Raw genomic sequence first — 24,731 nt, 5'->3', positions numbered from 1 at the left:
GAGCTAATTCCATATTATTCCATTTCATTGATGGTTGGAATAGAGTTATCGTTTAGTGTCTACACCCCCAATAATATCCACATCAGCCCATGTGTTCAAGCAGGTGTTTTTCTTCTGTGTTTCTTCTCCCACAATTCTTCCTCTGAATGTGGCTAGTTTTCTTTCTCATAAGTCCCTCAGCCTTGCTCTGGGTTCTTGCATTGCTGCTACTAGAGAAGTCCATTATGTTTGATTGTGCCACAGTGTATCAGTCTCTGTGTACAATGTTCTCCTGGATCTGCTCCTTTCACTCTGCATCAATTCCTGGAGCTCAGTCCAGATGACATGGAATTGCTCCAGTTCTTTATTTCTTTGAGCACAATAGTATTCCATCACCAACAGATACCACAATTTGCCCAGCCATTCCTCAATCTAAAGATATTCTCTCATTATCCAATTTTTTGCCACCACAAAGAGCGTGGCTATGAATATTTTTGTACAAGCCTTTTTCTTTATTAACTCTGGGGTTTAAACGAATCAATGCTATGGTTGGATCAAAAGGCAGTTAGTCTTTTAAAGCCCTTTGAACATAGTTCCAAATTGCCATCCAGAATGGTTGGATCAATTCACAACTCCATCAATAATGCATTAACATCCCAATTTTGCCACATCCCCTGAAATATTCGTTACTCTCCCCTGTTGTCATTTTAGCCAATCTGCTTGGTGTGAGTTGTTTTGATTTGCATTTCTCTAATTATTAGAAATTTAAAACACTTTCTCATGTGCTTATTGATAGTTTTTATTTCTTTATCTAATTATTATTTTATTGCATTATTGTCTTAAAAGGTTACATTTATTATTTCTGCACTTTTACATTTGTTCGCCATGTTTCTATGTCCTAGTACATGGTCAATCTTTGTGAATGTACCATGTGCAGCTGAAAAGAAGGTGTATTCCTTTTTGTCCCTATTTATTTTTGTCCACATATCTATTAACTCTAATTTTTCTAGTATTTCCTCACCTCTCTTTTCTCTTTCTCATTTATTTTTTGGTTTGATTTATCTAGATCTGATAGGGGAAGGTTAAGGTCTCCTACTAATATTGCTTTGCTGTCTATTTCTTCCTTGAGCTCTGCCAGTTTCTCCTTTAGAAATTTGGAAACTATAACACTTGGTGCATACATTTTGAGTACTGTTATTTCCTCATCATCTATGCTGCCTTTTATAAGGATGTAATTACCTTCCCTAACTCTTTTAATCAGATCTATTTTTACTTTGCTTTTGACAGAAATCATGATTGCCACTCCTGCTTTCTTTTTCTCAGTTGAATCCCAATAGATTTTGCTCCAGCCATTGAACCTAACCCTGTATATGTCCACCTGCCTCAGGTGTGTTTCTTGTAGGCAACATAGGGTAGGATTTTGTTTTCTAATCCACTCTGCTATTTGTTTCTGATTTATGTGCAAGTTCTTCCCATAACATTCAGTGTTAAATTATCAGCTGTGAATTCCCCAACATTTTGGCATGTTCTCCTAGTTCTACCCCTTCATTTTATGCTATTTCTTTTTAAACCAGTGGTTTATTTTAAATCAGCCACCCTTGTAGCCTCCCTTGGTTAACTTCCCTTTACACTCCTTCCCCTTTTATTTCCCTCTTATTATTTTTAAGGTCTAATGAATTACCACCTTCTTCCCATCCCCAAACCAATGCCCCCCTTGGTTTATCCCTTCTCAATTTTGCCTTAGGGTTAGATAGAATCTGATATCCCAATGGATATAGCTATTCTTCCCTCTCAGGATTAATTACACTGAGAGTAAGGTTTAAGTATTTCCTATTAAAGCTCTCTTCCTCTCCTTCTTATAATAGTATTCATCCCCTCCACTTCCCATGCCCTCTTTGTGTGGTATAGATTATCATATTTTTCTCATTCCTTCCTGTTTCTTTTGGTGTCATCTTCTATTCCTCTACACACACTTTTCCCCCATATCATCTTAGAATATTTAGTACTCCAACCTCTCCCTACGAATAATTCTTCTAATTATTATAATAGTGAATACCATTTTTAGAATTATACATAATATTTCTCCATATAGGAATACAAATAATTTGATCCTATTGGAGCCCTTGAAGAAGGAAATTTAAAGATAAGAGTTTTCCTTCTTTCCCCTCTCTTTCTTATTTACCTTTTCATGTTGTTCTTGGTTTCTGTGGTTGGATATCAAACTTTCCATTTTTCCTGGTCTTTTTGTGCAAATACTTGGAAATCTTCTATTTTGTTGAATGTCCATACTTTCCCTTGGAAGTATATAGACAGTTTTGATGGGTATATGATCCTTGGTTGTAGATCCAGTTCTCTTGCCTTTCTGAATATCATGTTCCAAGCCTTCTGGTCTTGTAGTGTGGAGGCTGCCAGGTCCTGTATAACCCTGATTGGTATTCTTTGATATCTGAAATGTTTCTTTCTGGTTTCTTGTAATATTTTATACTTAATTTGGAATCTTTTGAATTTGGCTATTACATTACTAGGGGTTGTCATCTAAGGATTTAGTGTGGAAGGTTCTATGGGCTCTTTTGATGTCTATTTTGCCCTCTTATTCAAGGGCATCAGAGTAGTTTTTTGGATAATTTCTTATATTATGATAGCTAGATTTTTATTTGTCTCTGATTTTTTCAGAAGATCAATAATTCTCAGGTTGTCTCTTCTAGAACTGTTTTCTTGATCTGTCATCTTCTCTTTGAGATATTTCATGTTCCCATCTATTTTGTCAATCTTTTGACTTTGATTTATTAATCCTTACTGTCTTGTGAGATCATTGGCTTCTACTTGCCCTATTCTAGCCTTTAAAGACTGGTTTTTGGCTATAATCTTTTGGTTTTCCATTTCATTCTGGTCTCTCTGGCTCTTCATGGCTTCCAGCTGATCATTTCTGGACTTCATTTTGCTTATTATTTCATTTGAATTCAGAACCTTAATGTCCAATTGTGAAATTCTGCCTTTTAAATTGTTATTTTTTAAACTATTTCCCACTTTTCTTTCCAGATCTCTTCCATCTTTCTCATGATCTCAAACTCAAACTCTTCAGGAGATTATGAACAATTTTCATTTTGGGGGAAGGTTTGAATGTCTTTAATTGGTTGTCTGCCTCTGTTTTGGGGGTTTTATTCTGTGCAGAAGTTATCAAGTGTTAGAGCTTTTTTCTTGGTCTTTTTGGTGGTTATTTCTTGGGCCTTGCTTGGCATCATTATGCTTTCTCAGTCAGAAATCTAATTAAGGAAGGCAGTCTCTCTTTGTATGGAGCTAAGGAGCAGTTTTGCCTGAGGCTGCCTTATGAGTTTCCTGGCATGTACTGTCTACTAGGCCTCTGCTGTCCTTGCCCCCTCTCAGCCTCACTCCTGAAACCAAGGTCTGTTCTCCCCAGCCTCCTGGTGTCTCTGATCTAGCTGTTTTCAGGGCCAAGCCCCCTTTGGTCCTAGTCTGCTGCCCAGAGCCCAGAATTTGGCCCACACTTGCTCCTCCTCCTGAGGTTTCCCCCCAAGTCTCAGAGCGCTGAGATGCTTCCACTGTCCACTGCTTCTCTCAGACCCACTCCCACACCCAAAGTCAGAACTCTCTAGCATCTTGGGTCCTCAAATCTTGCTGTATCAGGGGAAAGCTCATAGTGGTCCCAGTTATCTGTGAAAGAGCTAGATTTTGCACCGCTGCTCTGTGGTGAACAGTCTCTAACTCTGGTACTGTGGGTGGGTTGTGGGAGGGTTGATCAGCTCGCATTTTGATGGGAGCTATCACCCCCTTATAGCATGGAAATGTCCAAATCCCACATACATTTGATATTGAGCCCTATTGTGGGGTCCCTTCTTTCATCTGGATTTGGGTTTTGTGTCCTTTTGAGGTATCATGTATAGGTTGGTTAGGAGAATAAAACACCCTGCTTTTACTCTGTAACCATCTTATCCTGGAAGTTGCCCCAAACTGAGACGTTGTTAAAGATTACTAATGCATTAAGAGGCCTTATTGTCTGCAGGATTCATCAATGCCATGGCAAGTAGGGCTAATATTGCCCCTGGCAATGTGAACATGGAAACATTATAGAAGAAGTATTCAGTTCATAAAACTCCCCAATGGGATCAAGTCAAGGGTTGCTGAGCCTAGTTGCATAATAAACAAAATGACTAAAAATCAAAGCTAAGACTGAGTTTGCTGGGGAAGATACTCTTAGTTGTCATTTAGTTGTAGTTTTTTAACATGGCACCACTCTCTGACCTTTTCCACACGATGGAGAACATTGATTGTACTCCTGCTTCCAAATGGATTTGAAAGGAGAAACTTTTGCCTAACATAGTCAGAAAGCAAGCTTCCTGTCCCCTACATTGCAATACTCTTATGTGCCATATTCTTCCACTATATTGGAAGCTCCTTGAAGGCAGGGACTAAATGGATTGCTTCTATTTGTATCCCCAGGCTTTAGCACAAAGTCTGCCACACATAAAAAAAACTTGATAAATATTTGTTCTGCTTGCCTATCTCTCTACATCACCTGCCTAATAATCTGTGTTCCCTGAGTCTCCTTTAGATAGTAAAAAGATTTTCATAATTGCAAATCATACCAGGTACTCTCATACATATGAAGGAGAAAAGCCATAGGGCAGAGCTTCTGCTTCTTGTACAAAGGTAACAGGATGACTAGCATGTTTACCATGGGAAAAAACCCAAAACACAAAAATTATTTTCTTAGAAAGACAGTTCTGCACTTTAGCCTCCACTAGGAATAAGAAAAAGAGATTCCAAAACATTTAAATTTGTTTTTCCCTTGAATGCAGAGACTCAGCTGGAAGTGCCCCCTGGCAGTGTTCTCCCCAGAGTTCTTAATAGAACAAGACTGCCCTGTGGAAACTGGAGTGGGAGAGGTTCCTAACATTATTTAACGAGAGTGCCAGGAGACAGAACAGAACAGAAAACCTAAGGAAACTATAAAATATATATTTTGCCTTGCACCATTGCCCTTGACTGGTTATGGGCCTCACTAATGTCCTATTGTGTTTCTTCAGATGTAGCAGACAGACCAAACATGATCATCGAATAAAGGGCAGGACATTTCTGATGCTGGACAGTTCCTCACCAGTACATGAATAAGGCTGTTAACTTTGCTTTAGTATGAGTGGGTTTTCTCAACCTTGGAACTTTGGCTAATTAATCTTCAGGGAGATGTTGCTCCATATTCACAAAAGTTTTTCTCAACTGCTTTCTTCTTTACTCTTCTCTCTGCTCCTGCAGCTTCCAGGACTTGAGCACAGGACAGGGAACCTCCCCTGCTTCCACCAGATAAATCCAATAGTTTCCCAAGATGGGGATATGATCATTGGGATCTTTTTATCCTTTTTCTCAGTTAAAGTGAACAGTGAAAGAGGAGCAGAAGTGTTTGCAAGTCCTCCTAACAAAGCTTGTAAGCCTTATCAGTAAGTGCCTCACTATCTCTGTGACATCCTTTTTTCTGTGATGATTTCAAAGAGATCTTTATTGATGGACCAAAAGGCAGGTTCATAAAACATGATTCAATAGGGATTTTGCCTCTCTTCTTGTCTCTTAATTCTTTTACATCCTTCACAGTTTTACTTATGTTTCATTGACCTTCAGAGTCAAATAGAAAAAAAAAACATTTTCCTCTATTTCCCCCTCTTTGAAAATTCCACTGCAAATACCCATAATCAAAAAGCTCAATTCTAACAGGTTCATTCTTTTTATTGTATTCACTCCCAATTCCTGACTTAACAGTGATGCTTAAGAATGGAAGTGGACTCCAAGACTCCTGCAATTATGTTAGTACTCTGAAGTTCTTGAGACCTCTGTCACTTTTATATCCTTGACAAATTTAGTGATTTAGAATGCACTAAAACTGGGCAAGGAGATTTTTCCTATCTACAAAAATGAAAGGTTTCCTATTTCCTTTCTAAATCAGTCTATTGATAAAAAGTGAGCATAACATTTAGGGGGTCCCGGGAAGTCTTACTTCAGTGAAGATACTATATTTGTCCCAGGTGCCATACAATTGGAAGATATACCATTAGATATTATCCCTCTTGTGAGTATGTGAATTTTATAATTTTCCTTGATATTTCTTATGACTATTTATATGTTCCTGATAGGCAGAGCAATCCAAGATAGGATATCTCAACAGAGCTGATTAAAGCACCCAGGGACAGAGCCTAAAACTGAAGGATTCGTAGATTAGGGGCTGTTGGGGAAAAAGAGGTATATTCAGGATACCACTGTAGAACGTATTGAGCAAGACTTAGAACTGTCTTTATGGAATGTTCACTCTTTCCCAGTGATGTCTGGAGTATTCTGATTACCAGCAAGTCATATGTGGGGGGATTACTTCCTTTTCTCTAGGTCAATTTTTCTCAACTATAACTTGCCAAATGAAGCGGAGTTATATTTCCTTTATGAGACATAGACAAAACGTATTTTCACTTATGCTGATAACCAGGCCTTAGTTTTGTGCTTCATCCTGTATTTGGATCCTTTGGTAGAAAATTTGGTTTACCTAGCAGGTCCTCACTGTGTATAGCAATGTAAAACGTAAACATGCATATAAGCCTCTGTAAATCTGCACTGTGAAATTCTGATTGAGGCTAAAATACACCAGTTCCTAGACTGTTTTCCCTTTGTGATAGCTGAGGAAAAGCAGGTTAGCAATTAACTTTGTCATACTTGTGGGAGACAGATTATCAAATACAATTGATGGTTCTTTGGCAGATGAGCATATTGACCTCTTCTTTTGTACCTTTCCGTGGTCAAATGCTTCTATGAATTTATCTTATCTCCTGTCACTTTTTTTTAACAACTCTGGGTTCCTTTATTTTCTTTATTGTCTTCCTTGCCTCTCGCAGATGAGAAGGTCCAGATACCTCTACAATATAGATGAATATTTTTTGTATAAAGGCAAAAAATCATTAAATCATTTTCATTGTTAATTATTTATTTTAATATGATTTATTTATTTATTTTGATATGATTTATTCTTTAATATGATTATTCATATTCTCTTTTCTTTTTTATTATTCTCCAACTAGGGAGAACAGATTGTTTGCTTTAGAAGGAAAAGAAGGTTTTTACCATTTCATGGAAAGACTTTTTTAAAAATCCTATTCTAAATCAAATGCCTTCTAAACTCTACTCAGTTTTTAAATTTTGTGTAAAGAATAACATTTTGTGAGGAAAATTCAGGCTCTCCTTCTGTCCTACTTGACTCAAATTAATGGAAAATGAAAAAAGAAGAAAAGCATGGACACAAGTTCTTTAAATCTCAGAAACTTAACAAGTGAATATTCAAGACAGAATTGAAAATGCTGTGGATGCTATCACGTGAAGTGAATTAGCCAAAAGTTGTACAGCTTCTGTCTCCAATCACAAATAGCTAAGGTGTCTGTGCTTTACTATTGGATTCTTGGTTGAAGATCTGATACTAAATAACAATCTTTTAGATTGTATTTAGATTGTATAGAATTTCGTATTCTATTCTTCTCAGTACCAGTACTTGAAGGGAAAAAATGAGGAGGTAGAGAAATCTGAGCCTGAACCTCACCTTTCATCAGAAATATAAGACAGGGTTAAATTAAGATACTGAGAGTCCCAAAATGTGCGGTTCTTCCTATTCTAACACCTATGTGAACTGGTTTGTATCATTCATTTTCTTCCTTTGAAATGACCCCTTCTCTAAAGACCCATATGACAGTCATCCTCACATTTCATGGGCCAAGATGTCCTCCTTAAAATCTTGCTTTTTTTCTTCATGCAGAAGGGGCCTAAACTCTACTCTGCTTTCTTTGATATAAATAATTGGTATATTTATTTTCTTGACCTTTATAAAATAATTCTCCTGGATCAAAGAATATGCAGATGTTCTACAGGATCTAGATGAATCTGGATGCTCTTTATCTATTGGTGGAATGAGGGAGTGACTCAGGCAAACAGAATCACATAAAAACTTAAGGCCAATAGTCCTCACTGTCTCTGGAATCACAAGAAAGGAAGAATATAGGAATGAGGCACATGGACAGGGCTTTTATAATTATAAATTAAATTAACTGAATAACTGGTTGAGTCTTTAGATTTGACTCAAAGGGATGAGGAATTCTTCCTCTTGAAAAGCATTCTTTTTGTAGTATTTGTTAATATTCTATTGCACTCACCCCTACAGGTGGCTCCACAAAAATTACCAGCAGGCTCTGGCTCTACTGTTTGCTATAGAGGAGATTAACAGAGATCCAAATCTGCTGCCCAACATTTCCCTAGGATTCCACATCTACAACACCTACCACAGTGATGAGAGAACCCTGGAGAGCTCCTTGAGGTGGCTTTCTGGGCAAGGCCAGCTCATTCCTAACTACAGCTGCAGGAAGCAGGACAAGTCTGTGGCTGTTATTGGAGGGGTCACAGCTGCTCTTTCTGTTCAGATGGGGACACTACTAGACCTTTACAAGTTTCCACAGGTGAGATATACAACGTGACTATGCCTTTCTCTATGTCTTCACCAACAAAAATATTACCATTATATTATTAACAATATAAGAGCAACATCAATAACTAGCAATTATGAAGTGCTTTAAGGTTTTTAATGTGCTTTATATAAATACTGTTATTATTCCTCACAGCAACCTTCTAAGGTGCTAATAAAAGCCTAATTTTACAGAGGAGGATACTGAGACTGAGAAAAATTAAATTACATGTCTGGGATCAGGCAGCTAAGAAATTCCTGTGGCAAAATTTGATCTTGGTTCTTTTTGACACTGCATAAATCCTATTGTCACTGCACCTGTAAGCTAGCTCAATTATAAGGGAATGTAAACTTCTCCTGGAGCAGCATCCAAATTGTAGACCAAGAGGACAATAGGAGCCATTTAGATTCCAGTTTATGAAAGTGTCTAATGGATAATTGTATATACTTGCCCATTACACAGATGAGTGTCACTAAAGATTGAAAAGGATAAAATGTCTACTCACCATTACACAATTCAATTGTGCAAGAGTAGGGATTAAATTTTGCATGCCTGGACTTCCGGGTGAAAGACTGATCAGTCTATCACGTCATTCTTGGTATTTTGTCTTTTCAATTCATTTTGTCCAATAATGTTCAACAATAATTCATTGAGAAAAGTGTCATTTACAAAAAAAATAATGGAGTATAAACACTATTATAGAAGGTTGAAGTTTGAGGAGCAACGGTCAGCCTATCTATAATGCTATATTGATACTCATAAGTACCTCTATGAAAATGCAGCTGCAGGAGTAAATTCATGGAATTGCTCACAAATAGGTAATCCACATTTATTTAATTTATGTAATAAGTACAGAAGGCACAGATATGCAATCAGTTTCAGGAAACTTTTCAGAAGGCAGCTCGTCTTTTAAAGACCAGAAAGAGTATTCTAGGAACACTAGCCTTCCAGGAGGGCAAATATACTTTTCAGCCTGGCTGCTTACTGAGTATTGTCATTGTTTGTCAGGAATATAATTGAATGCTTTGTTAATCTGGAATCCACAAGAGAAATACAGATGTTTTCATGGAATAAAAACAAAGTAAAATGTGAATCATTGACTTAAATGAAATAGAAAACAGTTTTTAGTATGGAATTACTCATATCAAAAGAGGAATGGATGAAGGTCACCATTTTTATTCTTACTCCTCTTTTTAAAGCTTTCACAGTTTCATTCAATATTATTCATCTCTAATATCTCTACAAACACAGGTTCAGGATTTAGAGGCCTTGGAGAAGTAGCTCAGGGATTCTTGTGACTTCACTAGCATTGGGATTTCAAAGTGTTCTGGTCATACACTTGAAGACCAGTGAAGAAACCAAAAACTGCAAACTCAAAGGGCACAGAGATTAGCTCTTTATTGGGATTTGGAAACCAAAGTGAGATCCCTAAGCTAGGGGATCCATGTAAAGGATCCATCTTGCATCTTTGCTTGTCAGAAGATATGCTACTGCATGTGGTGCTATATAGGGAAAAGTAAGAATGGTGCATCCTTTGTGAGTTAGTTCTTTCTTAACCCTGACAGGAGAGGAGAATAGCATCTGCTTTCAGAAATGGTGAGATCTTTCAAAGTGTGATTGTCTAATACCAATCAACAAAGTCACAATAAGCAAGATCTGACATCATTCCTATTATGACATCAGTAAACATTCTTTCATTGATAAGAACAAATCTTGTGGTTGAAGGATGGGGTAAAGATTATCAGATGTTTTTTAAATATTCCTATTTTTACATTTTGAGCTCCATATTCTCATTCTTTCCTACCCACTGAGAAGTTAAAGAATTTGAAATCAATTATACAAGTGAAGTCATGCAAAATATTTCCATATTAGCCCTATTACAAAAAAAGCTGTCCACCTAAGTGCGCAAAGAAGGATAAAGGGAGAAGAATATGCTAAAGGGCAGCTAGGTGGCTCAGTGGATTGAAAACCCAGGATAAACTGATCATTTATCAATTGGGCAATGGTTCTTATTTTATAAAATTGAAAGCCCTGGTGGATCCTGAATTCAAACTTGGCTTCAGATACTACCCAGCTGTGTGATTCTGGGCAAATAATTTAACCCCCATTGCCCAGCACTTACCAGTTTACTACCTTGGAACCAATAAACACTATTCATTCTAAGACGAAGGTAAGGGTTTTTAAAAAAGATATGCTACAATCTGTACTTAAATTCCTTCAGTTCTCTCTCTGGAGGTGGATAATATTTTTCATCATGTGCCCTTCAATGCTAAGATGCCATACCCTTTTGTCAGTCTTTGGATCATTGTCTTATTCAGAGTAGCTAAATCATTCACATTTGCTAATCATACCATTGAGCTGCTAAAGTGCATGACATTCTGCTTATGCTCAGTTTATTTTCCATCAATTCATATAACTTTTCCCAAGCCTTTCTCAAATAATCCTGCTCTTCATTTATTAAAGTGTAAAAGGATTCCATTGCAATGCTTATGCCACAACTTGTTCAGTCAATCTTCAGTTGATAGGCATTCCCCAAACATCTAATTCTTTGCCACCAAAAAAGAATTGTAATAAATATTTTTAAATATAGAATATTTTCACTTTTTTTGATATCATCAGGATACATCCCTTGTGGTCTAGTGGTGGGATCAAAAGCTAAATGCACCTATTGGACATAATATAAAAATCAGGTTCAGAATTGTTGAACCAATTCACAATTCCATCAACAGTGCATTAGTGTCCCATTTTTACACATTCCTTCCCCTACATATATAATTTTCCTTTTCTATTATATGATCCAGTCTTATAGGTGTGAGGTGGTACATCTGTGTTGTCTTCATCACCATATTTCTAATAATGAATGTTACAGAACATTTTTCATAGGCACATAGATAACTTCTATGTCTTCTTCTGAAAATTACCTGCTCATATCCCCTGATCATTTATCAATTGGGCAATGGTTCTTATTTTGTAAATTTTATTCAGTTCCCAAATATTTGGAGAAAGAAGAAGAAACCTCTTGCAAATTTTTTCCTCTTTTACTTCCTTCCTTTATCAGTACTGGTTTTTTACTACTCCACTTTCTCTTATCCCATTACTCTCTCACTTCCCTGTTAAGAAATAAATATTTCTATGCCCAATTGATTATTTACATACTTATTTCCTTGATCCAAATCATATGAATGATGTTCAAGTACTACTGTATTCCCTCAAAATTTCATGCTGCAATGTAAAAACCTTTCCATGTGTACCTCTTTTGTGTGAAATTATTTATTTCATGGTTATCTCCCTTTTCTCTTTTCCTAAGACATTCCTTTCTCATATCCATCAATTTTGTTCATCACTCAATTAACACTTTCCAAAACCTTCTGTCTATATAGACTCCTGCCACTGAAACTCATCGCTGTCCCTTGAAGACTCAGAAAGAGGGAAAAATACAGAGATTTTAAGAGACTAAAGTGCCACTTATCCTTAACTGTGAGCTAAAATTGACATCATCTTTTCTGTCAACAAAAAAGGCTCATTTCCAAATTCACATTTTGTTTCAGTTCTCTCAGTATCACCATGGGACTAATTCCTGTTTCTTTCTCTTCCAGATCAGCTATGGTCCATTTGATTCCATTCTTAGTGACAAGGTCCAGTTTCCTTCCCTCTATCAGATGGCACCCAAAGACACTTCTCTCCACAAAGCTGTTGTCCGCTTAATAGTATATTTTGAGTGGAACTGGACAGGACTGGTTGTCTCAGATGATATGAGAGGTGAAGCATTCCTCTGGGAAATAAAAGGGGAAATGGTAAAGAAAGGTGTTTGTGTGTCCTTCATAGAGAAGATCCCCATCAGTGAGAGAACACATATGGAATCCCATGAAAATTTCATGCCCAGGATCATGACATCATCAGCCAAAGTGATTGTCATCCATAGTGACACAGATTCATTAATGATTCTAAGATATTCACAATTTCCCATAATTGGAATATTCAAGGTGTGGATTGCCACATCTCACTGGGACATTACTATGAGACCCCTCCATTCTCAAGGTCATACTTTCCATGGGGCTCTCACATTTTCATACTTGACAAGGGACATTCCTGGATTCAAGACTTTTCTTAAGACAATAACTCCTTTGAAATATCCAGATGATGCTTTACTTAGGAGATTCTGGCTCTCTGCTTTTAGATGCCCAGATCAACCAGAATACCCACAACAAGAAATATGTTCACCAAATGCTTCCTTGGAGAATTTGCCATTGTGCTCTTTTGATATGACCATGTCTGGCTTCAGCTACACCATCTACAATACTATCTATGCTGTGGCTTGGGTTCTCCATGAAATATCTTTAAGAAAATCAGAGAAAAGATCAATGGCAAATGAAGAATATTTAGAATCTCATTCATGGCAGGTACCATTGAATGTGTGATCACTTTTTAGCTATGATATACTGGAAATATATTTTGGGTACTGATGGGATGAAATGGATAATGAATTCCCTTCTACCTCCCTAATTCTCTGATTAGATGTTTCTCACAGATTGTATTGCTAATTTCCAGCATTTGTGAATTATCATTTGAAGAATTGATCTTTCTTTCAGAATCTTGAATCTGAAAATGACCTCCAATTCCATAAAGCAGACATCCATGAGAACTGGGCTGCAAACCCTTTCACACCAATTTTATTAGTGTATTTCTAATCAGGGAATAATCTATCATCTCTTGATATTCCTTATTTCATTTTGCGGCACCTCTAATTGTTGAAAAGGTATTTTTATTAACCTATATGGGACTGATTTAGTTATAAAATGTCCTACACTGGCTAACAACTAGCCAATACCCAGTTTTCAGAACTGCTCTTTTAGCTAGTGAATATTTTTCTCATTAATTATCATTCTGAACTCTAAAGCAATCATGTGTATATTAGGATTCATTCTAATAAAATTTTAGTGATTCACATATTCTCATGAATCAGTCAATTAACTCTGCATCTGCATCCCAGTTTATAAAGTGGAGATTATTCTTTTCCTATAGGTTTTTAACCATCTCTTTCATCATGTCCTGGATTAGACATATTAACTACACATCAATACATTATATTGAGAGCAAACAAAAATTATGAAAAGAAATATTTTAAACACATATCTCTGATGAAAAAGACTCTGGGTAAAAATCTCCTCTAGCCATTAAAGGAAGCTATTGATTTTTTCACCATTATGGAAACAAAGAGTCCCACCAGTCTACTCTCTCCAGATAATAGTCTCAAAATTTCTCCTTGAGATATCTTCAGAGTCTGAAGTAAACTCAGTTAGTTGCTTCATAATTCTCTTGATCTTTTTCATGGCAGTTAAGTGATTCATTCCTTCAGGAAAGGAGTTGCATTGGTCCTTTCTGTGATTCTCAAAATAGTCTCACGCTGAAGGTTACTTTTTCCATAAGGCAGCTAAACTGATTCTGATTATATTCCCTTTTGAAATTCAGGAACAAAATTCTTAGTCTCCGTGGAGGGGCAATAGAAACTAGTGCTCCATCCTTATAAAAAATAAAATTGAATACTGTTTTTTATTCATTTTATTCTTGAAACTATCTCTCTATTTAACAAGAGATAGACATTTAATGATTACTCATAGGCTTGATCCCAATATTAATCACTATTGAAGCTTGAACCTACACTCTGACATTGGCTACTTGACAGGAGATAACTGGTGCACTTTTTTTAAAATTTTAAACATTTATTAATATTTGTATTTTAGGAAAGTTAACATGGTTATATGATTTATGCTCTTACTTTCCCCTTCACCCCCCGACTTGCCCCCTGCCCTGGCCAATATGCATTTCCACTGGTTTTAACATGTGTCATTAATCAAGACCTATTTCCAAATAGTTGATAGTTGCATTGGTGTGGTACTTTTGAAACCCAATCATGTCCTCATCAACCCATGTATTGAAGCAGTTGATTTTCTTCTATGTTTCCTCTCCTGCTGTTCTTCCTCTGAATGTGAGTAGCGTTCTTTTCCATAAATCCCTCAGAATTGTCCTGGGTCATTGCATTGCTGCTAGTACAGAAGTCCATTACATTCTATTTTACCACAGTATATTGGTCTCTGTGTACAGTGTTCTTCTGGCTCTGCTCCTTTCACTCTGCATCAATTCCTGGAAGTCTTTCCAATTCACATGGAATTCCTCCAGTTTATTATTCCTTTTAGCACGATAGTATCCCATCACCAGCATATACCACAATTTGTTCAGCCATTCCCCAATTAAAGGGCATGCCCTCATTTTCCAGTTTTTTACCACCACAAAAAGCACAGAGATAAATATTTTCGTGCAAGTCTGTTTATCTATGATCTCTTTGGGATACAATCCCAACAATGGTATGGCTGGATCAAAGGGTAGGCTTTCTTTTATAGCCCATAGAGCATAAATCCAAATTGCCATCCAGAATGGTTGGATCAGTAAACAGCTCCACCAGCAATGCATTAATGTCCCAATTTTGCACATCCCCTCCAACATTCATTACTCTCCCCTTCTTTCATTTTAGCCATTCTGCTAGGTGTGAGGAGATACCTCAGAATTGTTTTGATTTGCATTTCTCTAATTATTAGAGATTTAGAACACTTTCTTGTGTGCTTATTGATACTTTTGATTTCTTTACCTGAAAACTGCCTGTTCATGTGTCTTCCCCGTTTATCAATTGGGAAATGGCTTGATTTTTTATACAATTGACTTAACTCCTTGTATATTTGAGTAATTAGACTCTTGTCAGAGTTTTTTGTTATAAAGATTTTTCCCAGTTTGTTGTTTCCCTTCTGATCTTGGCTACATTGTTTTGGTTTGTACAAAAGCTTTTTAGTTTTATATAATCAAAATAATTTATTTTAGATTTTATAATTTTCTCTTACTCTTGCTTGGTTTTAAAATCTTTCCTTTCCCAGAGACCTGACAAGTATACTATTCTGTGTTCACTTAACTTATTTATAGTTTCCCTCTTTATATTCAAGTCATTAACCCATTCTGAAATTACCTTGGTGTAGGGTGTGAGATGTTGATCTAAACCTAATCTCTCCCATATTGTTTTCCAAATTTCCCAGCAGTTTTTGTCAAATAGTGGATTTTTGTCCCCAAAATTGGGCTCTTTGGGTTTATCATATACTGTCTTGCTGACGTCACTTACCCCAAGTCTATTCCACTGATCCTCCCGTCTGTCTCTTAGCAGTACCATACCATTTTGATGACCGATGCTTTTTAGTACAGTTTAATATCTGGTACTGCTATGCTCCCTTCTTCACATTTTTTTCATTATTTCCCTTGATATTCTTGATCTTTTGTTATTCCAAATGAACTTTGTTATAGTTTTTCCTAATTCAGTGAAAAAGTTTTTTGGTAGTTTGATAGGTATGGCACTAAATAGGCGAATTATTTTGGGTAGAATGGTCATTTTTATTATATTAGCTCATCCTACCCATGAGCAATCAATGTTTTTCCAATTGTTTAGATCTAGTTTTATTTGTTTGGAAAGTGTTTTGAGGTTGTTTTTGTATAATTTCTGTGTTTGTTTTGGTAGATAGATTCCTAAGTATTTTATATTATCTAGTGTGATTTTAAATGGTGTTTCTCTTTCTACCTCTTGCTGCTGTGATGTGTTGGAAATATATAGAAATGCTGATGATGTATGTGCATTTATTTTGTATCCTACAACTTTGCTAAAGTTGTTGATTATTTCTACCAGCTTCTTAGTTGATTATCTAGGATTTTTTAAGTAGACCATCATATCATCTGTAAAGAGTGATAGCTTAGTCTCCTCATTGCCTATTTTAATACCCTCAATTTTTTTTCTTCTCTAATTGCTACTGCTAGTGTTTCTAGTACAATGTTAAATAATAGAGGTGATAATGGGCATCCTTGTTTCACTCCTGATCTTACTGGGAAGGCTTATAATTTATCCCCATTGCATATGATGCTTGTTGATGGTTTTAGGTATATACTGTTTATTGTTTTTAGGAAAGGACCTTCTATTTCTATACTTTCCAGTGTTTTCAATAGGAAGTGGTGCTGTATTTTGTCAAAGGCTTTTTCAGTATCTATTGAGATAATCAGGTGAATTTTGTTTGTTAGACTGTTGATATGGTCAATTATGTGGATGGTTTTCCTAATGTTGAACCATCCTTGCATTCCTGGTATAAATCCCACCTGCTCATGGAGGATAATCCTCTTGATCACTTGCTGGAGTCTCTTTGCTAATATTCTATTTAGGATTTTTGCATCTATGTTCAATAGGGAGATTGGTCTATAGTTTTCTTTCTCTGTTTTTGATCTACCTGGCTTTGGAATCAGTACCATATTTGTGTCATAAAAGGAATTTGGTAGGACTCCTTCTTTGCTTATTATATCAAATAATTTGTGTAGTATTCGGATTAGTTGTTCTTTGAATGTCTGATAGAATCCATTTGTGAATCCATCAGGTCCTGGTTATTTTTTCATAGGGAGTTCTTTGATGGCTTGTTCAATTTCTTTTTCTGATATGGGATTATTTAGGTATTCTATTTGTTCTGCTGTTAATCTAGGCTATTTATATTTTTTGTAAATATTCAACCATATCACTTAGATTGCTATATTTATTGGATATAATTGGGCAAAATAGTTTTTAATGATTGCCTTACTTTCCCCTTCATTAGAGGTGAGGTCTCCCTTTTCATGTTTGATACTGTCAATTTGGTTTTCTTCTTTCCTTTTTTTGTCAATTTTATCTGTTTTTTTTAAATACCAGCTTCTAGTTTTATTTATTAATTCAATAGTTCTTTTACTTTCAATTTTATTAATTTCTCCCTTGATTTTTAGTATTTCTAATTTAGTTTTCACCTGGGGATTTTTAATTTGCTCGCTTTCTAATTTTTTAAGTTGCATGGCCAATTCATTAATCTCTGCCCTCATTAATTTGTTAATATATGCACTCAACTATATAAATTTCCCCCTGAGTACTGCGTTGGCTGCATCCCACAGAGCTTGGTAGGATGTCTCATCATTGTCTTTCTCTTCAATGAAATTGTTGATTGTTTCTAAGATTTCTTCTTTGACTAGCTGGTTTTGGAGAATCATATATTTAATTTCCAATTAGTTTTTGATTTGCCTGTCCAGGTGCCCTTACAAATTATTATTTTTATTGCATTATGATCTGAGAAAGTTACATTTATTATTTCTGCTCTTTTGCATTTGTTTGCAATGTTTCAATGCCCTATTACATGGTCAATCTTTGTGAATGTACCATATGCAGCTGAATAGAAGGTGTATTCCTTTTTTTCCCTATTTATTTTTCTCCACATATCAATTCAATCTAATTTTTCTAGGACTTCATTCACCTCTCTTACCTCTTTTTAATTTATTTTTTGGTTTGATTTATCTGGATCTGAAAGAGGAATATTTAGATCTCCCACTAGTATGGTTTTACTATCTATTTCCTTCTTGAGCTCTGACAGTTTCTCCTTTATGAATCTGGTTGCTATACTATTTGGTGCATACATATTGAGCAATGTTATTTCCTCATTGTCTATACTACCTTTTATCTTGATGTAATGACCTTCCCTGTCTTTTTTAATCATATCTATTTTTGCTTTGGCTTTGTCAGAAATCACTATAGCCGCTCCTGGCTTCTTTTTCTCATTTGACGCTCAAAAGATTTTGCTCAAGCCCGGAACGTTCAACTTGTGTATTTCCACCTGCCTCATATGTGTTTCTTGTAGACAACAAATGGTAGGATTTTGGTTTCTAATCCACTCTGCTATTTGCTTCCATTTATAAGCGAGTTCATCCCATTCACATTCAGAGTTATAATTACCAGTTGTGCATTAGCTGACATTTTCGTATCCTCCCCAATTCTTACCCCTTCTTCTTAAACTATTTCCTTTTAAACCAGTGGTTTGCTTTTAGCTGGTATCCCTTATCCCCTCCCTTGATTAACTTCCCTTTCTACCCCCTCCCTTATTATTCCCCTCTTTTTATTTTTAAAGGCCTAATGAATTCTCTCCCCCTTCTTCTCCCCTCCCTTTTTTGACCTCCCCAATCCCCTGCTCCCCTTGATTTATCCCTTCTGACTTTCTCAGTAAGGTTAGATAGAGTTTTATATCCCAATGGATATAACTTTTCTTCCCTCGCCACGTTAATTACAGTGAGAGTAAGGTGTAAATATTACCTCTTAATGCTCTCTTCCTCTCCTTCTTATAGTAGTATTCATCCCTTCTCCTTCCCATGCCCTCTTTGTGTGTAATAGAATATCCTATTTTTCTTATTCCTTCAAGATTCTCTTGGTGTCCTCTACTATTTATCCCCCACTTTCCTTCCCACCCATATTATCTTAGACAATTTAGTATTCCAACCTCTCCATATGAATAATTCTTCTAATTATTGTAATAGTGAATGCTATAATGGTGGACAGAGTTCACTACAGAGAATTATACATAACATTTCCCCACAAAGGAGTACCAATACTTATATCTTATTGAAGCCCTTAAAGAGGCAAATTTAAAAAATATGAGTTTTCTTACTTTCCCTTCTGTTTCTTATTTACCTTTTCATGTTTCTCTTGATTTTTGTGGTTGAATATCGAACTTTCCATTTAGTCCTGGTCTTTTCTGTGCAAATGCTTGGAAATTTTCTATCTTGTTGAATGCCCAAACTTTCCCCTGGAAGAATATAGTCAGTTTTGATGGGAAGGGGATCCTTGGTTGTAAACCCAGTTCTCTTGCCTTTCTGAATATCATATTCCAAGCCTTGTGGTCTTTTAGCGTGGAGGCTGCCAGATACTGTGTGATCCTGATTGGTGCTCCTTGATATCTGAATTGTCTCTTTCTGGCTTCTTGTAAAATTTTTTCTTTTACTTGGAAGCTCTTGAATTTGGCTATTATATTCCTGGGGGTTTCCTTTTCTGGGTCTGGTGTAGAGGGTGTTCTGTGGATCCTTTCAATGTCTACATTGCCCTCTTGTTGTAGAACTTCAGGACAGTTTTGCTGAATAATTTCTTTTAGTACGGAGTCCAAATTTCTATTAATTTCTGGTTTTTCAGGAATACCAATGATTCTCAGATTGTCTCTTCTAGACCTATTTTCTTGATCTGTCAGTTTCTCATTGAGATATTTCATGTTTCCTTCTATTTTATCAGTCTTTTGACTTTGTTTTATTTGTTCTTGCTGTCTTGAGAGATCATTGGCTTCTAATTGCCCAATTCTTGTCTTTAGAGACGGGTTTTCTCCTATATTCTTTTGATTTTCCTTTTCAATTTGGTCTATCCTATTTTTTAGCTGTTTGATTTTGGTCTCCTATTTGCTCATCAATTCTTTTGATTTGGGGGCATCTTTTACTAATTGCCCAATTCTAGCCTTTAGAGACTGGTTTTCAGCTATAACCTTTTGGTTTTCCCTTTGAATCTGTTGTGTTTGGTTCTCCAAGGCTCCCAGCTGGTCATTTCTGGTCTTCAGTTTGCTTATCAATTCATTTGATTTTTGAGCCTCACTTTCTAATTGAGAAATTCTGCCTTTTAAACTGTTATTTTCTTGCCAGATCCCGTCCATCTTTCTCATGATCTCAGATTTGAACTCTTCAAGAGCTTGTGACCAGTTTTCACTTTTTGGGGAAGGTTTGGATATGGTTACTTGTTTGTTCTCCTCTGCTGTTTGCTCTGTTGTCTGGATTTTGTCTCTGTAAAAGTTATTGAGTGTTAAAGATTTCATCTTGATCTTTGTCTTCTGGGGTTCTTGTCTCTGGCTTGCCATTGTTAGCCTAGCGCCCTCTCAGCTTTATCCTCACACCCAGGGTCTGTCTGTGCTCTTTGGGGTCCTGAGGTCTCAGGTCTAGTTGTTCTCAGGGTCAAGCCTGGGGGTTGTCTTTTCAGGGTTTAGTGTAGAGGGTGATCTATGGATCCTTTCAATGTCTGTATTGCCCTCTTGTTGTAGAACGTCAGGACAGTTTTGCTGAATAATTTCTTTTAGTATGGAGTCCAAATTTCTATTAATTTCTGGTTTTTCAGGAAGACCAGTGATTTTCAGATGTCTCTTCTAGACCAGTTTTCTTGATCTATCAGTTTCTCATTGAGATATTTCATGTTTCCTTCTATTTTATCTGTCTTTTGACTTTGTTTTATTTCTTCTTGCTGTCTTGATAAATTATTGGCTTCTACTTGCCCAATTCTTGTCTTTAAAGACTGGTTTTCTGCTATAAGCTTTTGATTTTCCTTTTCAGTTTGGTCTGACCTGTTTTCCAGCTGTTTTTTTTTGGTCTACAATTTGCTTATTAATTCTTTTGATTTGGGGGCATCTTTTTCTAATTGCCTAATTCTAGCCTTTAGAGACTGGTTTTCGGCTACAATCTTTTGGTTTTCCTTTACAATCTGGTCATTTCTGGTCTTTGATTTACTTGCCTCACTTTCCAATTGTGAAATTCTGCCTTTTAAACTGTTATTTTCTTGCCAGATCTCTTCCATCTTTCTCATGATCTCAGATATGAACTCTTCAAGACCTTGTGACCCATTTTCATTGTTTTGGGAAGGTTTGGATTGTTTGTTATCCTCTACTGTTTCCTCTGTTGTCTGGATTTTTTCTGTGTAAAAGTTGTCAAGTGTTAAAGGTTTTTTTCTTCTTCATCTTTCTCTTCTGGTTTTCCTGATGATTCTGGCTTGCCACTGTAAGCTGAGTGCCCTCTCAGCTTTATGTCTGAGCCCAGGATCTTTCTGCAGGTCTTTAGAGATTCCTGAGATGTCAGGTCTAGTTGTTCTGGAACAAGCCTCCTGGTGGTCTCCTTGCTTTTTCTTCTGCCTGAAGTTCCTTTAACAGTCTCAGGGAGCTGCTTCCCGCAGTCAAGCACCTCTCTGCACTGTGTCCCCACTGAAGGTCCGCTCCTGGACTCAGAATCATCCCCTTTGTCCGTACCCCAGTCCGTGCTTTAATCCGTGCCTCAGCCCGCACCTGTGTCAGCCCCTTTGCCTGCACCTGGGCTCAGGGTCTGGGCTCAGGGTCTGCGCTCAGAGTCCACGAGTTCCTCAGCCTCCTGAAGGGTCCCAAGTCTTGCTGCTCCCAGGAACAAGCACTGGTGAGCTGCCAATGACCCAATGGGTGCCCCAAACCTGCTCCAACTCCCAGACTCCCATGAGCTGGCTTTGGAGCTATGGTGGTGTGGGGTGGGGGAGGGGGTTGCTCCGCTCGTGTTTTTGTGGGAGCTGTTTCACCCCTTTATAGCATGGAAATGCCCTGTTTCCACGTACCTCCAATGCTGCGACCTGTTCTGGGGTCCCTTCTTTCCTCTGGATTTGTTTTTATATCTTCTTGAGGAGTCCTATATGCGTGGGTTAGGAGAAGTCAAGGAGCAGATTTTTACTCTGCCGCCATCTTAACCCGGACTTGAATGATTTTAATCAACTGGTGCACTTTTGCTCTTATGAACTTGCCATTCTTTTACAGAGTTAGCTCAGACTCCCAAGCACCTTTAAGCCTGCTGCAATTCAAAAGTCCTGGATTTAATGATCCACCAGCCTTAGCCTCTCAAAAAGCAGGGACTATAGGAATCTTCCTTAGTGTTCAATAGTAGTTTCTCTTTCATTTTTAGCCATTGCAGCCAGTTCTGTCTTCTGGGTCAAGTAGACATGAAATAATCAACAGTCTATATGATCTCCATTCAGACCTTGAAAGACCATCATGTTCCTAAAAGTATCCATGAATTTCAGGGTATCTATAATGTTAGATTCATGGATTGTGTACTCTCCAATACATGCCTTTCATTTCAGAGTCCTGTTGATCTAATCTCTAGATAGCAAGGCAAATATATATTACTAACACTCATTTAAATACACCACATCTTTGACAATGTATTGCCTCAGTCTTGGAATTTCAGTTATGATACAGAGAGGCAATGTTTCCTAGTAATGTTAGACTGGATCTTTCAGTTAGGAAGATTAGAGTTCAAATGTGGCCTTTTGACATATTCTAGGTGATGCTAGCCAATTCACTCAAGTACAGACCCCATGTTACGCTCCAAAAGAATAATTTGCCAACTCATATGGCAACTGCAGTTTTGAATTAGTAGAAGGTGTTTGCTCATCAGGGAGTTAGCAATCCTGATGATATTACAGGAATCCAAACTACTCTCATACAGAATCATCATATTCTCACATATAATCTTCTGAACCACTTGGTTACATTACACTAACAAACAATTACTTTCTTATGTTTACCTTTTACTTACTATGCATGTAGAAATTTTTCTTTGTTTCCAAAAATTGTAGTCCTTTACCTAGAAGTATATCCTCAAATTGGTGCCAGAGAAATGATCTAAACAGACCTTTAAAAATTAGGACATGAATAATTGAAGAAGATTAAATTCAGGAGCAATACTTTTAAATTTCTTACACTTGACCTCCCCTCTGAAATAAAGGAACAGAAAAGTATGATGCAACAATCAATAAATCAATTAGCATTTAGTAAGCATTTACAATGTGCCAGGAACTATACTAAATTCTGTGGATATGAAAAGAGGCAAAAACAGACCCTAGCATAAAGAAGGTAACAATCTAATGGGAGAGACTAAAAGAAAATAAATATGTACAAATAAATAATATAAAAATGAATGGAGGAAAAAACAGGAAAGAATTAAGAGAGATAGAGTAAGAGCACTAGAATTAAGAGAGAATTGAAAAAGCTTCCTGAAGATTAGATTTTAGGCATAAGTTAAAAAAATCCAATGAATCAAGGTGGTGTGGATGAGGAGGGAGAGCATATTTGAGAGATGTCACTAAAATGAGATCAACAGACTTTTGGCAATAGATTAGATAAATGGGTTGAAAGGTATTTTTGAGTCAAGACTGAAAATGAAATTAGGAATGTTGGAAATGGAAGCAACGCTGCATGTTTCAGAGGGTTTTTTTCTATATGTCTGAGTAGAAAGTCAGAATTTACCAAACCTCCAAATAAGACTACAGAACTCTAAAAGACTACAAAATAAGTTCTGTATCTCTCATATAATGTATAAGTTATACTTCAGAGAGAGTCCTTCCCTAAGGTACTACCTGGTAATTAAAAATCATCTTCCCTTTCAGCTGCACTCCTTCCTGAAGAAAACTCAATTTACTAACAATGCTGGCGACCAGGTGTTTGTGGATGAGACTAGAACCTCTGAGGCTCAATATGCTATTATGAACTATGTATTCTTTCCTAATGAGAGTGATGCTCTGGTGAAAGTGGGGCAGTTTCTCCCCAAAGCTCCATTTGGTCAAGATTTCACAATCTGTGCAGATGCCATAGATTGGGGCTGGGATTCAAAGGTCAGAAATATTTTAAGTGTGAGATAGATACTTCTAAGCAAAATAACAATTCTTGCCCTGTTTATTTTACTCCTTACTAATTATATTTATGAATAGGAGTCAATCAATGATTACAGTAAAATTATAGACCAAAATAATGAAGTGATCTCACAGACCATTTAAGTCCATTGTCTTCCTCTTAATACATAAGGAATCTCATGATCTGAAATGGTAAGTGACTTTTTCATGATGATACAGACGATGATCACTCTAGGTGGAATTTCTTCTTGTTGTTGTCATTAAGTCATGGCCAATGCTATGTGACCCTATATACTTTGCCCGTGGGTTTTCTTGGCAAAGATAATGGAGTGGTTTGCCATTTCTTCCTCCAGTGTGTTCTCATTTTACATATGAAGAACTGAGGAAAATAGGGGTTAAGTGACTTGCATAGGGTTACATAGCTAGTAAGTATCTAAACCCCAATTTGAAAGCCGATCTTCCTAATCCAAGGTCTACTACTCTATTCACTGTACCACCTAGTAATCCCAAAAGGTTCATACCCATATATGTATATATATAAACATGTGTAGTGTGTGTATATATATATATATGTGATTGTGTTTGAGAGTATGAATTTCTGCATTTGCAAATACATACACACATAAAAGAGTATATATATGTACATATACACAAATAACTAAACTTCTTTCTTTCCCATTTAAATTTTTTCCTCCTCCAAATTAAAAATGAAATAACAAAACCCCATTAATGGTGAAGCAAAAAAATTTCCTTTCCATCCTGGTCCACAAAATATTGTGTCTGAATTTGCATTCTGGGTTCTTCACCTCTGAATCAGAAAGTGAGTAGCACATTTCATCTTTAACCCTATGGATGTATGGTTCATTATTTAAAAGATCAGAGTTATTCATTCTTTCAAAGATATTTTTGTTTTTACCATATCATTATGTATGCAATATTACATCATCTCATTT

At 36.6% G+C, this 24,731-nt stretch overlaps 2 protein-coding genes across 2 annotated transcripts in view; both read left to right on the top strand.

The window, feature by feature from the left end:
* Positions 1-24,731, top strand: part of LOC123245883 (immunoglobulin lambda-1 light chain-like) — a 1,010,762-nt gene that overhangs the window by 546,064 nt on the left and 439,967 nt on the right. The gene's annotated exons all lie outside the window — the stretch shown is intronic.
* The window catches only part of LOC123245806 (vomeronasal type-2 receptor 26-like), a 30,347-nt gene continuing 10,944 nt past the window's right edge, over positions 5,329-24,731 (top strand). Inside the window, exons 1-4 of the mRNA XM_044674809.1 lie at positions 5,329-5,432; positions 8,177-8,468; positions 12,071-12,874; positions 23,536-23,760. Coding sequence (XP_044530744.1) covers positions 5,329-5,432; positions 8,177-8,468; positions 12,071-12,874; positions 23,536-23,760 — 1,425 coding nt within the window. The remainder of the gene's footprint in view (positions 5,433-8,176; positions 8,469-12,070; positions 12,875-23,535; positions 23,761-24,731) is intronic.

Source organism: Gracilinanus agilis, chromosome 1 (assembly GCF_016433145.1).
Source record: "Gracilinanus agilis isolate LMUSP501 chromosome 1, AgileGrace, whole genome shotgun sequence".
In the NCBI taxonomy this organism is placed as follows: domain Eukaryota; kingdom Metazoa; phylum Chordata; class Mammalia; order Didelphimorphia; family Didelphidae; genus Gracilinanus; species Gracilinanus agilis.
Note: the sequence above shows the minus strand (reverse complement) of the source record. Positions and strands in the feature narration are given on the sequence as shown.